The following is a 17,025-nucleotide window of genomic DNA, read 5'->3' as shown; positions in this document are numbered from 1 at the left end:
CTTAAGGCGCGAGAACTGCTGCCAGCCAGTGAGTGGCTATGGCAGGCATGCTGCAGGCTCCGACAAGCTCGCTACTACAGCCTCTTCCACGTGCTTGATCCACAGCAGCCACAGCTGTTGATGAGAACCTGAGCTGCACCAGGGCCTGCAGCTCGGCTTCAGGCAAGGGATTGGCCTGGAGCAGTACCATCGGGGTTTGGGGTCAAAAGCCAGCAGGTTGTCCAGGTTGAACTCCAGCTCTAGCTTCTTGTGTACTGTGATGCCTTGCAGCTTCTCTGCTTCCTACTGCTCCGCCTTGGCCAGCAGCTTCTCCATGCTCTCGTCCTCCAAAGCTCTCACTGTGGCTTGGTTCCTTCACTTTGGGGCAGCAACAGAAAGTAGCTTCAGCTTTTTAAATTATTTATCATAAAAGTAACTTATTTTTGTCAGAGGTAATTACTGTTTCAGAGGCTTACTGCTGAATAAACTCACCCTTTCTAGTTATTTCTGAACTCTGGCTCATTCGTTCAATTCAGCTCTTCTGAAACAAATTCTTCTCCAAGCCCACTGATTCTAACTTGCCTCTCTTGGCTTCTGACTGAATTGTTCTGTTTGGCCTCAAACTACCCTTGACAATTTGTTCTAATCTTCTGGCTTCTCCTTATTCTGTTTTCACACACACCCTGTCTTTATAAAACAGTCCAGGTAAAATTTCCTTCCTTTCCTTTCTCCCTCCCTTTCCCCAGTCTCTCCCTCTCTGCTCTCTTAAGTGACCAGTCTTTACTGTACTGTTCTCTGAAGTAGACTCTCTTTTCTGTGCTGGTGATAGTTGGGCTTATTCTATCTCTGACTCAGTCTGTCCAATCTTCAATTCATCACTTTGCCCCTCAATTAGATGCCACTTTTAAACATGGCTGCTTCCTTTTACAAACTAACTTTACTTTATTAAAGATGTTTACAGAGGGTGTATCTGTATTCCAACCTGATGGATTAAAGATATGTCATTCCAGCTGGATCACACGGACCTAGAAGGTCTTTGGGTTCGATCCCTTGCCAGAGCAGCCATATTGCTGGATTAAAATTCCTATACAATATATTTATTTTTAATTTTGTTTATGAGTGTTTTCCCTAAGAATAATGCTCTTACGCAGGCCAGATCCCCTGAAACTGAAGTCATTGATGATTGTGAACTGCCTTGAGGTTGCTGGAAACTGAACTCAGATTCTAGGCAAGAACAACAAGCATTGCTGAGCCATCTCTCCAGCTCATCTTCAGTTTTTAAAATCAGATGACTAGGGAGCCATGGAGATGATTTATGGATATAGGTGCTTACTGCCAAAACTTATGACCTCATTCAATCACTGGGACCACATGTTGCAAGGAGCATATTGACTTCCACATTTTTTTCCTGACACCCATATACCTGTGATGATGCACACATGCACAGGCATGCACATATGTGTGCATATAACACATGCTAAATGTAATAAAAATAAAACCAGACAATCGCAGCACTATTCACATGCTGTAAAACTTACCCTTTTAGCTGTTCCATGTTCTGTAATGTAGCACACGTTTACCATCTCCCCATCACCACTCTTAAAATAATAATTTCCAGAAATCTTTGATTCTTTGTTATCATGTGATTATGACCTCATGTTAGCCCCCACTAAACACTACCTTTTCCATTTTACTATGTTCTTGTATTTATACAAGAAAGGCTTTGTTTCTCTTTAAGTTTCTCTTTTTTTCTTTCATATTTTTTCTTTCCTTTGATGCTAGAAAGTAAACGCAAAGTCTCATGCTTGCTAGGCAAGTGGTCTATGACAGAGCTAAACTCCAAAGCTAGATGAAAGGGCTTTGTATATATGGTACTGGAACCATTTGTGCCGACTGTTAATGACAGACTAGCTGTTTGTCATTGGGCTGAATTTCCATCACAACTGATGATGTTTTGCATCTACATTACTTCACTTAGGACAGTTCTACTTGGATTTATATGTGTTGTTGTATCTACATAGGTTCTTTTTTTTTTTTTTTACAGCTGGGTAGTACTTATGTTTAGAAGACAATTTAGGCTTTGGCTGGTTGATGGATATTTGGATGGTGTCATAGTTAGGGTTTCTGTCACTGTGATAAAACACAATGAGCACAGCATTGTACACTTCCAGCTAATAGTCCGTCACTAAGGAAATTAGGACACAAACTGAAGAAGGGCAAGAATCAGGAACTAAAACAGAAGCTATGGGGGAACACTGCTTCTGGTGTTTGATCCCCATGGCTAGCCTCATTTGCTTTCTTATATTACTGGAACCATTGGCCCTTGTCTGAGAGTGACCATGGTTGGCTGAGTTCTTTCACATTAAGTGTAATCAAGAAAATACCCTACAGCCCAATGTAGGAGTTAGAGAAAGAACTGAAGGAGCAGAAGGGGTTTGCAACCCCATAGAAAGAACAACAATATCAACCAACCAGACCCCCATCAGAGCTCCCAGGGACTAACCACCAACCAAAGAGTACACATGGGGGGGGGAACCCATGGCTCTAGCTGCATATGTAGCAGAGGATGGATTTGTTGTATGTTAATGGGAGGAGAGGCCCTTGGTCCTGGTAACGCTCGATGCCCCAGTGTAGGGGAATGCCAGTGCAGGGAGGCAAGAATGGGTGAGTGGGTGGGGGAGCACCCTCATAGAAGCAGGGGGAGGGGGGATGGGATAGTGGGTTTCCAGAGGGTAAACCAGGAAAAGGTTTACATTTGCAATGTAAATTAAGAAAATATCCAATAAAAAAGCAAAGAGAGGAGAAAGTGACACATGAACCTTCAAACCTATTGTGTACCCAGAAAAGCCATCATAGATGACTCCTGGGACTTGCCACTGTCACAGCATGCATTCTCTTTGAGACAGGAACAGCCTCAGAGTTCATCATCATACTTCCTTCTAGGCAGATCAAGATTCACAGAAGAATTCAACATAAAATTCATTTTCTCTCTCTTATAATGGTATTACTTAGTCAAGTTATAAAAAAAAAGGCTAATCTGGTGGGATATTTTTTTCAATTGAGATTCCCTCTTCTCAAATGACTATCTTGTATGCAGTTGACAGTTTACTGGTGAGGGCAGGTGGTTTTAAATGTTGTACGATGTGAAAACACTTCTAGGAAGATTTCTGTGCATGAGATATTTTGAAATTTAACGGAAATATAATTTGATTTTTTACTTCCTGTTGTACAAATATAATTCACATTCAGTAGGAGCTTGTGTCACTTTTCTCATTGTCATAATTACATACTTGGCAAATAAAATTTAGAAAAGGAAGGTTTTTTTCTGGTGTGGGGGGGAGGATTATAGTTTTAGGGAAACAGTCCACCATAGTGAGAAGGCATGGGGACAAGAGTGTGAAGAAGTTAGTCATGTTATATGCACAGTCAGGAGGTAGAGAGAGATGACTGCAGATGCTCTGCTGGCATCCTTTATCCCCTTTTTATTTAGAGCAAGACTCCAGCCCATTGGATGGTCCCACCAACATTCTGAGTGGATCATCTCAGTTAAGTCTCCCTGGAAACAGCCTTGGACAATAAATTCCATGAGACTTTTTTGGAATGCTGAGCAGCTATGGTGGGCCCTGCTCCCAGTCAGCTGTACTATCTCATGGCTACTGTACGTCAAATGGCCTTTGTGTTCCATGATTTCCCAACTATAGGTAGATGTAGTTCAAGCACATTCAAGGTAGGCTCAGCTATGGTACTTTTCAGGCTGCAACTGTTAACCATGGTTTATTGGCATACACTCCATTCTCTATTCAAAATTAAGGAATATCTAGAGTTTTTTCCTGGAGCGTATGTTTCCAGTTCTCTTGGAGTGTTATTGATGCATGTCTAATACATGTGTTTTTAATTGTAAAGGAGACTTTAGGACTCTTTTCCTGAAGGAGGAATAAGGCAATGACTTTATGTATAATATCGAAATCACTTGATAAAATTGTTAAGTATATAAATATTCTTTAATTTCTCAAAATGTTTACTTTTAAGCTATGTATAGCTTGCTTTTTCTCTGTTAGCCTTCATATTCAAATACTCCCAATCCCACCAGCCCACTACAGTTGACAGGATAAAGATAAGGAGGTGCTGGAATGAACTGCCTCATCATGGATGGTGGGCTCAAGCATCTGCATCAGAGCTTTGCCTTTCCTTCTCATTGCCTCTTTTGTTCCCAGGATTCAAGGTGAAGGAACCTTCTGGCTCTCCTCAAATTATGCCTTTGTGAGACCAAGTTCATGGTCCTCCTTGTAGTGTCCAGTCTTCACACAGCAAACACCTTCCCTTGCCATGATTTTTTAAAAATTCATCAGCACCACAGGTCTAATACCCTAAAAAAGCATCTTACTCTTGCCTTTTCTCTTTCAGCTTTGAAATGCTTCCAGTGCACTTTGTTTAACTTTAAGGGGATATGTTTGTACCAAAACCCCCCCTGCGAGACACAAAATAATCAAGTATGTGTTTGGTGGGCAAAGTCTGCAGGTATGTAAAGCAGGAAGTGTCTGGATGATGGCTACATTTCTCTCTGCTTATCCCTGAGGGTAGAAGTGGATACTGTGGGAGGATGCGCTAGTCTGTTAAAGTAAAGAAGTCCCCTCTGTATCTCTGCTAGCTGCCATTGGATGTTACTCAGAGGAAGAAACCTAGAAAGAGAAAGTATGCATTCTAGTGGTTCCCTGGGTGGTTTTCATAGGACCTCTAAGGGAACATAGTCAGGTAGACAAGATTTGGACCCTATGACTCCACTCAGCAATTTTGGGACTGGAGTCCTGGCTGTCAGCAGATTAGGGCTTGAGGGATGATGGATAGAGAAGCAATTTTAGTCATCTCAGTGAGGATGCTGAAACACGGGAGCCTGACTCCTCATTTACTGAGTCACTGATTTGACAAACACTCACATTTTGACCCTTGTTCTACTCCTTCTCCAGGTGGCAGGATCCTGTATGGGTTCCAGGAATGTTCTCACATATGCAGTAATCAAACATTGATCTTGGGAAATAGTACAACTGAAATGAAATGTTGCAAGGACAAAAATTTCTGTAACAAGTTTTAGAAGCCTGGCCCATCTTGGCCTGTTCCAAGAACAGCCTTCAGCCCTTCATCATCCTGCTGTGCCCTCACAACACAGCATCATCTATTCCAGCACAGCCCAAGCCCTGACACCAGCTTGTACTCTGCATCTGGAGTGGATACTTGGACAGTTCAGCTGGGCATAGAGCAATGCCCTTTTGTAGATTCCAATTTCCTTCTTTCTCTCCCTCTATCCATCCAGGACCATCAAATTGCATACTCTTCTTCCCCTGATGTTCATACTGACCTTCTTTTCCACAAATGCATCCAGATTGATAACTAACACTGTAGTTAAGTGCTGGTTTTCCAGCAGTGACTATGGCAGAGCTGACATCTGCCCTTGATGACCAGTTCAGTGATGCATTTTCCATTAGATCAGCCATTAAACAGTAGCTCTAGCATCTTACTTCAGTTTTATTCATAGCATTTCAGGTGTATGTTGGGTAGTTTTGCACTGTCATGGCCTGAGTCTCTACTCAGTATAAGGGGTACCTAGGTGAGGTGACACATGCTTTAAATCCCAGCACTTGAGAGGCAAAGGCAGGAGGATTTTTGAGTCTGAGGCTAAATTGTTCTACTTAGTGATAGTGCCTCAACACACACACACACACACACATACACACACACACACACACCACTACCACCAGCACTATCACCACCACGACCACCACCACCACCAAACCCAAGCAATACATGGGAGGAAAAATTTATTTTGTTCCTCTTTCTCCCCCTCATCTCAGTATTGCTCTTTCCCACCACACCCAAATAATCTCCCTCTTCCATTTTCACCTTCATAGCCCCCCTTTCCTATTATCCACATCTCTGGAAAGTACTCAAGTTCACATAGTTTCAATTGAGCTCTTTTTATGTTGTGAATATTTTTCTCCAGTTAATAACTTTTTAGATGTTCAACAGTGCCTTTCCAAGAGCAACAAACATCAGTTTTAATAACATCTTTTGTAGTTTCATTAAGTTGTTTTGGTAAAACACTGTGATGAAAAACAATTTAGAGGTGAGCTTGTTTATGTCACCTTAGAGTCTAGAGTGCACCACCAGCTTCTCCTATGAGCTGGATGAGCGAATTGCCAGAGATACGTATGCTGAGTTTAGTCCCTGAGGTGGTAGAATTTGGAGGTGAGGCTTTGGGGAGGTGATTAGGTCAAGAGGGTAGAACCGTAACAGATGAGACTCATGCCCTTATCTAAGAGACAAATTCAGAAATTTCCAGTTTCTTCTCCTATATGTCTATACACAGAAGAGGGTCATTTAGAAACCAGGTACTGCCTTCATCAAGCCACCAAATCTGCTGGAAACTTCACACTGTACTTCTAAGCCTTTGAAACCATGAGAGAAATGTCTCTTTTTCAAGACAGAGGCCGTTTCAGAAAACCACAACAAATTGAAATGTGTTATGGAGCCCAGTCCCAACAGATACATTTACAAAGCAACTCCTACCCACAAGGCTCAGCAGTCATGTGTAATAGCAGCATGCAAGATTTTAAGAGCCAGAAGACCTGGGAGTTTGCTGTGAGATTGTGTCTCTGGGAATTTTAGAAGATACACTCATAAAGTCCCACAAACATGACTGTCTAAACATGTGCTGAACAAGGAAAACAATGATAGAAATGCCAATTTGGATGTGGAGGTACTGGGGGAGAAGACCAAGAAGGTCTCAGCCCTATAGTAACAACCACAGGCAACTAAAGGATGGTGAGAGCAGGAGAAATACACTTCCCCAGGAAAGAGCTCATCAGTTGGTTAGCTAATATCAAATGCTCAATCCTGAAAGCATACATACAAGTAACAATATACAGAGTGGTCAGGTTGTATTTATGTGTTTAGGAATATATATATATATATATATATATATATATATATATATCTCCATATATGTATGTAACAATAAAGAAAAGAGGTTGTGAATTTGAAAAGAAGCAAGGGGCATATATGGAAAAGTTTAGAGGAAGAAAAGAAAGACAAAATTATAATTATAAGAAAAGTAGCCTTCTGGTCTGGGCCCAAGCACTGAGCAGATCCTGGGCAGCAGCTCTGCCCTCAATCTCACAGAAGCCAGAGGAAGCAGGCCTCCCAGGAGCTCTAACCTGAGTAGCATCTTAGGTAAGCAGACAGCAATGCCTGCCCCAAACATGAAGTAACTGGGACCCACTAGGACCCAGGAAGTCACTCCTGGCCCAGAGCATTGGTTCTTTCCTGTCTGCACCTGAGCACTGAGCAGATTTTGGGCCTTAGTTCTAACCCCAGTAGTAACATCCACCCCACACAGTTTTGATACAACCAAGATAATAGGAAAGGCAGACTTCAGTCAGAGACAGGGTAGGTAGCACTAAGGAGATCCAGATGGTGAAAGGCAAGCACAAGAACATAAGCATCAGGAACCCACGGCAACCCATAGGCATCATTAGAACCTAGTTTTCCCATACAAGAAAGTCCTGAATTCCCCATATCATTAGGAAAACAAGATTCAGATTTAAAATCACGTCTAATGATGATGATAGAGGAGTCTAAGAAGGACATAAATAACACTCTCAAAGAATTTGAGGAGAACACAGGCAAACAGGTAGAAGCCCTTAAAGAGGAAACACAAAAATCCCTTAAAGAATTACAAGAGAACACAACCAAACAGGTGAAGGAATTGAACAAAACCATCCAGGACATAAAAATGGAAGTAGAGACAATCAAGAAATCACAAAGGGAGACTACCCTGGAGATAGAAAACCTAGGAAAGAAATCAAGAGTCATAGATGCAAGCATCACCAACAGAATACAAGAGATAGAAGAGGGAATCTCAGGTGCAGAAGATACCATAGAAAATATTGACACAACTGTCAAAGAAAACACAAAATGCAAAAAGTTCTAAACACAAAATATCCAGGAAATCCAGGACACAATGAGGAGACCAAACCTAAGGATAATAGGTATAGATGAGAGTGAAGATTCCCAACTTAAAGGGCCAATAAATATCTTTAACAAAATTATAGAAGAAAACTTCCCTAACCTAAAAAATGAGATGTCCATAAACATACAAGGAACCTATAGAATGCCAAATAGACTAGACCAGAAAAGAAATAACCCTGTCACATAATCAAAACTCCAAATGCACAAAACAAAGAAAGAATATTAAATACAATAAGAGAAAAAGGCCACATAACATATAAAGGCAGACCTATCAGAATTATCAGAAGATGCTGGACAGATGTCATTCAGACCCTAAGAGAACACAAATGCCAGCCCAGGCTACTATATCCAGCAAAACTCTCAATTACCATAGATGGAGAAACCAAGATATTCCACAACAAAATCAAATTTACACAATATCTTTCCACAAATCCAGCATCACAAAAGATAATAGCAGAAAAACTCCAATATAAGGAGGGAAATTATACCCTAGAAAGAGCAAAACAGTAATCCTCTTTTAACAAATCCAAAAGAAGATAGCCACAGAAAGATAATTCTACCTCTAATAACAAAAATAACAGAAATCAACAATCACTGTTCCTGAATATCTCTTAACATCAATGGACTCAATTCCCCAATTAAAAGACATAGGCTAATGGTCTGGACACATAAACAGGACCCAGCATTTTGCTGCATACATGAAACCCACTTCAGTGACAAAGACAGACTCTACCTTAGAGTAAAAGGCTAGAAAACAATTTTTCAAGCAAATGGTCCTAAGAAACAAGCTGGATAGCCATTCTAAAAATCTCCAGCCCGAGAACACAAAGGTAGGGACTCATGGCTCCACCTGTGTAGGTAGTTGAGGGCAGCCTTGCCAGGCATCAGTGGAAGTGGAGGGTCTTGGTGCCTGAAAGTTTGGATTCCCTAGTGTTGGGGAATCCGAGAACAGGGAGGCAGGAATGGGAGGATGGTGGGAGCACACCTTCATAGCAACTCCCAGAATTATATAGATTAGACATGACAGAGGCAGGCTGCCAGAAGACTAGATTCCAGCATTCAAACAAAAAATTATCTTGATACTAAAATTTGTTTTGAGAATTGTATATTGTAGAATACACAGCCTTGGTGTATCTATTCATCAAGCAAGCTGAGCAGACCTGCTCAAACCTCTGATGTCCTGGAATTCCATCTGGATGCAGTGAAGACACAGACATCAGAGGCTTATCAATTTACTCTTCCCCCAACCCGACTTCTAATATCTCAACACCCATAATCAGCTTGAAGAAGTTAATGAAGAGTCAGCGCCCCTATTCCCTGGGCTTGGGGACTGAGGTGGTTAATATTGGGCTGTCTTTCTAGGGAAAAGTAGTGGTTTTGCTGGAACAGGGAGGATTAGCTAGGATTTATTGCATAGCCATAACCTACTGGTAGAAGTAAGTATATTGTAGATACCTGGGAAGTTTTCCATTTCCATTGAAAGTCAACCTTGTTAAATGAGTTCCCCTTTATCCTTGTCTGATGTCTCTGTATCAGAAGAAAAATAATTCTTTTAGGTAAATCTCATAAGATATATCAGCCATCCACAGGAATAACACTGGTATATGCCTTGAATTTATATTTGAATATTGGGCCCAAGGCATCTTATAAATTTCACCCCAGAAAGAAAGTGAAAACATTGTAATTAAAACCTTTTCTATCGCCATGGAACTTTTCTTATCCTAAGTTCTTTTTTGTTTCATTTTGCCTTTGAAACATTTTCTATCAACATGGGTCTTTTTTTATCCTAGGGTTTTTTTTTTTTTGTTTGTTTGTTTGTTTCATTTTGCCTTTCTCCTGTTAAAGAGACTTCTATTTCTAATCACTTAGAACAATGCTCTAAATCTTGCTTACCAATTACTCAATGGCTCTAATACTGAACGAGCAAAAAGTTGCTGGCTGCATCTTTCCTTTTCTACATCAGCATGCATGTCTATCCCAGCTCTTGTGCTAATTCAACAGATTCACAGGCATTTCTCTGGACCCCAAACCAAAGTGGACTTACTCTTGCTGATAGAACTTCCAAACTGACACAAATATCCAGATCATGAACACTTGCTCTGATGTTTCTTTGTTGTATCACCACAAAAAGTAATATGTAATTATTAATTTCCCTTCTTCTTTCAATGTAATCATCTAGAATATATAAAGAACTCCAAAAGCTAAACATTAAGAAAAAAACAGTGAAAATATGAGATATGGAAACAAACAGAGAATTCTCAAAAAATGAAATACAAATGGCTGAGAAACATATTTTTAATGTTCACCACCCACAGCCATTTGGAAAATGCAAGATAAAACTGCATTGCAATTTCATCTTGATCCACTAAGAATGGCTGAGATCCAATAAAAAATAACAGCAAATATTGCCTTGAATGTCAGAAAACACTAAACACTTATTCACTGTTAGTGGGAGTGCAATCTTTTATGACTGCTATGGAAATCAGAGTTAAAGTTTCTCAAAAATTTAGAAATCCACTGCATTATTCAGCCATACCACTATTGGGCATACACACTCTGCTATAGTAATACTTGTGCATCCAAGTTCATTGCTGTTCTCCTCCTCCTAGTCAATAAACAAACACAGTCTAGATGTCCATCAATTAATGAATGAGTAATAAAAAGATGGTATATCTTCATAGTGGAAGATTATTCATCTATTTTATATTTGAAAATGTTAGTATTAAAAATCCCTTGCAAATTCAAAACAGCATAACACATCAAAAATTAACCAAACCCAAAGTCTACACAACTTAATGAATTTCTATACACTTGGGATAAGCATTCAGAACAGAAATTCGGGAGCTTCACACAGATTTTGCACTATCAGTATCAAATATATTTTATATAATTATCTACCACCCAAAACAAACAAACCAAACCAATGACAGTATTAGAGCCAGAATAACAATTATCTCTATTTCCTCTTTCATAACTAGTGTCCCTCACCTGCAATTAGTTCTTCCTTATCCTCTAATATTTAGTCTTGCTTGTTCTTTTTTCAGTGTATACTGCACCCCAAGTACATGTGTGAACATATAAATATAAATATAAATATAAATATAAATATAAATATTACTGGATAGATTCTACATATAAAAAGAATATGCTTTTTTACTAAGAATATGTGACTTAAATTAATATTATATGTTCTAAGTTTATCAATTTTTCTATAAGATTGATAACTTCATTTTACTTTACATATGAATAATATATATGTAATCTTTATAAATACATATATATGAATATATATACCAAATTTTCATTTTTCATTCATTTGTTGATGTATAGCTATAATAATTCCAATCTTTTGTTACTGTAAACAAACCATCAATGATCATGGAATTAAATAACTGGGTCATATGTTAGTTGTATTTGTAATTCTTGAGAAATCTCCAAACCGATTTCCACAGTGACTATATTAATTTCCGCCCTCTCCAACAGTGCATGAGACTTTTTCTCCATATTCTTTCCAACATTTATTGTTAGGTTCATTGATAATAATCACTTTGATTGAAGTGAGATAGTATTTGAAAATAGCTTAATTTTATTTTCTTGATTAATAAAAATATTAAATACTCTTTAACCCCTCTCTCTCTCTCTCTCTCTCTCTCTCTCTCTCTCTCTCTCTCTCTCTCTCTCTCCCCTTGCAAGGGCCAGAATGTGGAATTAGAAAAAACTAATTTCCTTCCATGTGAGTCTTAGGAACTGAATTCAAATCATCGGGCTTAGTGTCAAATAATGTTATGCACTGGTACTTTAGTCACATAATTTTAAACTTGAGGGGAGTAATATGACACAGAGTGTGGGGCACTGAGCTATGAGAGACAACCAGGTGCCTGGTTGAACGAGCTTCTGAATCCCGGAGACCCTTTGGGATGGCAGGCATTCAGCTCTGTTCCTGGTCTCCTGGCTCTCTCAGCTTCCGCCCTTCACAGCCCCTCCCACAGAGAGAGGTTTATGGCCATCGGGTCACATAGGAATAGTGCCCCAGGATCTCCTCATGCATATGAGGCATCCCCAAAACCTCAGACCAAGCCAATAGGATCACCTGCTGCTAAAACCTTCACCCACCCCAAACTGTATATATTGAGCTTAATTGAGAAGTAAAGGCACGCAAGAATCATCCTGTGTTGTTTGAGAGCTTCTGTCATGGACCCTCCCCTCTTCGCCAGCTGGGGGGGGGGCTCTTACCGGCTCCAGAGCTATTAACACTGGGCAAGAGATCTGCTCTCTTTCCCTGCTACCTAGCCGGCACTTCCCAGCTTAGCAAAGAGCTGTAACACTTCAGAAGATGCAGGCTCTCTCAGAGCGCCTTCGGGGTTCTCCTTTCTCTGCTGCAGAGAGAGCAACAGGCAGCAGCAGACCTTCCCTGCTGACACTCTACCCTGGACCACCTGTGGGCAGGGGCAGCAGCAGCTACAGTGTTGGTGGGGTTGCAAGCTGGTACAACCACTCTGGAAGTCAATCTGGCAGTTCCTCAGAAAATTGGACATAGCACTACCTGAGGACCCAGCTATACCACTCTGTTGGGGGCCGACTTTTAGCAGAAAGTGGCTATCAGCTTTGCAGCCATCTTGAGCCATATACCCTGACATGAGACTTGGATTACAATAGCCTACAACAGCTGAGAACACTCCAATAATCTTGGCTTAGATACCTTGAGATTAAAGGTGTGTGAGATTAAAGGTGTGTGAGATTAAAGGTGTGTGACTTAAGAGTATGACTTAGAAGTATAGAGATCAGAGTTAGAGAGACAAGACATAAGGGCATGATTAAAGGTGTAACTTAGAGGCGTGGCTTAGAAGATATATAAAAGGCAGAGACAGAACAGATCAGGAATCAGACTATAGAGGGAGAATCAGACAGGAGACACTTAGAGGAAGAGAGACTGAAGAATAAACGGGATTGAATCACACCCTGTCTGGTCTCCATTCTTTGAGTCTGCCCTCACCCTCGCCCTTACTGAACCCCGACCCGCAGACCAGAGCATCAGCTTGGGCTGGGATACAGTGGCCACCCAAACGTGGGTCGGCCCAGGCCTCAACATTTTGCCTAGGCTGCAACATTTATTTTTGCCTCCCGAACGTGGGGCTAGTGTGGACCCCAACACCACTCCTGGGCATATACCCAGAAAATGCCCCAACAAATAACAAAGACATATGCTCCACTATGTTCATAGCAGCCTTATTTATAATAGCCAGAATCTGGAAAGAACCCAGATGCCCTTCAACAGAGGAATGGATACAAAAAATGTGGTACATTTACACAATGGAATATTACTCAGCTATTAAAAATAATGAATTCGAGAAATTCTTAGGTAAATGGATGGAACTAGAAAATATCATCCTGAGTGAGGTAACCCAATCACAAAAGAACACACATGGTATTTACTCACTGATAAGCGGAGATTAGCCCAAATTTTGAAACAACAAAGATTCAACTACCAGACGACATGAAGCTCATGAAGAAGAAAGAACAAGTGAGGATGCCTAGGTCTTTCTTAGAAGGAGTAACTAAATACTCAAGGGAGCAAATATGGAGACAAAGTGTGGGACAGAATCTAAAGTGGGGGTTGTATGGAGACCATTCCATCTGGGTATTCATTCCATGGGGAGTCACCAAAAATAGACGATGATAGGGATGTCAGGATGGGAAAGCTGACAGCAGCCTGATAAGGCTGTCTCCTTAGAGGTCCCCAGAGTCTGACATACCCAGAGACAGATACTCACAGCTATCCATTAATCTGATCAAAGGTTCCCAATGGAGAAGTTAGAGAGTAAACTGAAGGAACCTTAAGGGCTGGTGGCCCCATGAGGAGAGCAACAATGCCAACCAGCCAGAGCTCCCCAGGGTTTAAACCACCAGCCTAGGAGCACATACAGAGAGCCACATGACTCCAGCTGTACATGTAGGGGAAGATGGCCTTGTTGGGCATAGGTGGGAGACAAGGTCATTGGTACCTTGAAGGCTGAGCACTGGGGGGAGTGGGGGAATCTGAGGGTGGGGAGGGGGATTGGGAGTAGGTGGGTAAACACCCTCATAGAAGCAGGAGGAGGGGGGATGGGATAAGGGGTTCCTGGGAGGTGGGGGGAATGCTGTAAGGGGATAAAATTTGAAAAGTAAATATTATATCCAATAAAAGAGGGGGAAAATAGAAAAGCGGTTAGAACCAACATTCTTAATAAAATGTCAGCCCTCTTAAAAAAAAAAACTATCTTGATACTAAAATTTGTTTTGAGAATTGTATATTGCAGAATGATCAGCCTTGGTGTATCTACTCAACAAGCAAGCTGGGCAGACCTGCTCAAACCTCTGAGGTCCGTGAATTCCATCTGGAGGCAGTGAAGACGCAGCATCAGAGGATTGTCAATTTGCTCTCCCCCCCACTCCTCTTCTAATATCTCAACGCCCATAATCAGCTTGAAGAAGCTAATGATGAGTCAGCGCCCTATTCCCTGGGCATGGGGACTAAGGTGGTAAATGTTGGACTGTCTTTCTAGGGAAAAGTAGTGGTTTTGTCGGAATAGAGAGGATTAGCTAGAGGTTAATTGCATAGCCATAACCTATTAGTAGAAATCTGTATAATTAATATCAAGGTGAAGATATAAATTCTTAAATGGCACCAATTTACTTTGATTACAAATTTTAAGGTTTTCATTGGCATGAGCTTCTTAGTGATATAAGAGTGAGATGAATATTGTTACTCTCATAGGCATTGTACCAGTATAACACATTTAGGAATACAAAGCTTAGACCCAGTCCTTTTTTAATTTTTTTAACTGATTTGAGATGGTAAGCATGTGAGTTAAGGGACTATAGCAAATTCATGCCTTGGAGTTTATTATAAAGGTGTTCTCTATGTTTTATTTAGAAATAGCTGAGTGGAGTTAATAGGCAACAGTCCAGATTACCTCACATGGATATTTGGTTTTCAAAACATCAGAAATCCTTAGAATTGACATGACAAACATTTCTGTATTAATGTTCATTTTCATTAGAGACCTGTCTGCTCTGGACAGCTTCCTATATTGAATTCTAAGAAGAAATTGAGTATCTTTGGAGTTACTCCAGTTGTGGTGACAGCCACCAGGCAAGAATTGCCTCTGTCCTTCTACAGACAAATTACTGTCCAGAAAAGGACACACTTGCAGAATAGTCGACTGATTATATCTGCCTAGACAGAGTAATCAGCCCTTAATAATTCTGCAGCACTAAGGTCTGTCAGATGATCCTGGGCCAGAAGGCAGAAGAACAGATGGTCCAACGTTTTGAAGTAGAGCGAGTGTCCAGGAGTTCAGAGGTCTCTATAAATTGGCTAAGTTTTAGAAGCTATGCTTTGTGCTTCCCACAATTATAGTTAACCTAGTCATTCTGGATTTCTGACGGGGTTGAAAACTTATAGCTATTTACCTTGAGAGAAAAGATTTGAGTGGATTGTCGTCGGCTGACATTCATCCTAAAGCCAGGTTCAGAACTAAATGTTTTAGTTAGGATAGACGACAGAGGTGCTGGTTAGTCAACAAAAGGATGGACTGGATGTTAGGACTATCTTGTACCTCACTGGCACAAATTGGCATAATTATGCTCTAATTGTATTTTGTGAGAAAAGTTTCATTTTAATAGGAAGGGTGATGTGTAGGAGGAGCTAAGGTAGGAGGAGTACTGAGAGGAAGAAAAGGAGTAAGAAGAGGAGAAGAAGGAGAGGAGAAGCTAGGTGATGAAAGGGGGGGGGGGAGACAGGGAGGCAGATGTTCATGTATCTCCACCAGTCAAAGATAGTTGTTATATCTAGGTTGGGTAGTGGGTTACACCTCTGATTGAACAATACCAAACTTATAAAGCCTATGATTAACATTTTTTTAAATGTATAAATGCAAAAAAGAAAAAGGGGGCATGGGATAGGGGCTTTCTAAGGGGGGGAATGGGGAAAGGGGATAGCATCTGAAGTGTAAATAAAATATCTAATAAATAAATTTAAAAAAAGATTTTATTGTTCACACAGGTTATATACTCCGAAAACAAAATGTGGAGAAGGGTAGGAAAGGAAAGAGGGCTTTGCAGATAGAAGAAGTTAGCTGCATCTGTGGGGTCTGAGTTATTACAAAGCCTTGCCGTTACCAGGGGTTCTAAAAACATCTATTTAGCAGGATGTTGGCTAAATCTAAAGATCAGGAGGAAGGGTTACTAAGGTGGGTTGCTATGAGGCCTTGTTTGAAGTTCTGATAACTGACAAGTAAATCATGGAAGGTAAGCAGAAAGAATAGTAGATAGGAGAGCCAAGGGTGAGTGTTTGACAAGAGTAAGGCCTTGCCATGGCTTCCCACAGTTGGAAAATCAGGGTACAGTGTGAAGTACCTGCCATGCTCATCAGGTACCAGATCTAAGAATTCTTTTAGTCTCATAGCCATAAATCCTCACTTTAAAATTAGAAAAAAATGAAAACATTTGCGGGAAGAAAGCCAGAATGTTGTGGGAGTGAAGGGGGCTACAGCTAGTTAGAAATATAGGATAATTAGCACATAGACTTACTTCCTTGAGGCTATCCACTCAGGTCCTGACCTGGAATCCTAGTGGACCTCCCTCCCTGCCTGAACTTTTGTAGTTTTAGGACCACGTAAGGCTGGCCATAAGCTCTGTCCTGTCTTCTACTGCTTACTTACCCTAGGGTCCAACTGCCATGTGGTGTATCTCCTTTGGCTCCTACTAGACCTCTCTTTGCTAGCAGGCTTCTTGCAAATTCAGATCCAGGTAGATGATAAGAGCTGCTGCTGGTGGTCAGACACATTGATGATACAGTGGGTTGTTCTTTGCAAATGTGAGGAGCAGAAGATAAGACCTGACTCCCTAAACAATGATCCTTGTGCTCTTTATTCCCACACCTCTCTACCCCCTTTGTCACCTTTCCTCTGCTGTAAACAACATTGTTTCCCTTTCCTCTTCCTTGTCCTCAAGTTCCTCACCTTCCATCTCATCCTCTCTTTT

General features: G+C 40.8%; 1 protein-coding gene across 1 annotated transcript; it reads left to right on the top strand.

Annotated features, from left to right (window-relative positions):
- Nucleotides 1–259: 259 nt before the first annotated feature.
- Nucleotides 260–5,068, top strand: LOC143438729 (prostate and testis expressed protein 14-like). Its single transcript, XM_076924453.1, has 3 exons — nucleotides 260–377; nucleotides 4,384–4,497; nucleotides 4,944–5,068. Exons 1-3 carry the CDS (start codon nucleotides 260–262, stop codon nucleotides 5,066–5,068), a joined length of 357 nt encoding a protein of 118 aa, XP_076780568.1.
- The last annotated feature ends 11,957 nt before the right edge of the window (nucleotides 5,069–17,025 follow it).

Source organism: Arvicanthis niloticus, chromosome 26, assembly GCF_011762505.2.
Source record: "Arvicanthis niloticus isolate mArvNil1 chromosome 26, mArvNil1.pat.X, whole genome shotgun sequence".
Classification (NCBI taxonomy): Eukaryota; Metazoa; Chordata; class Mammalia; order Rodentia; family Muridae; genus Arvicanthis; species Arvicanthis niloticus.
This window is presented reverse-complemented; position numbering and strand designations above follow the sequence as displayed.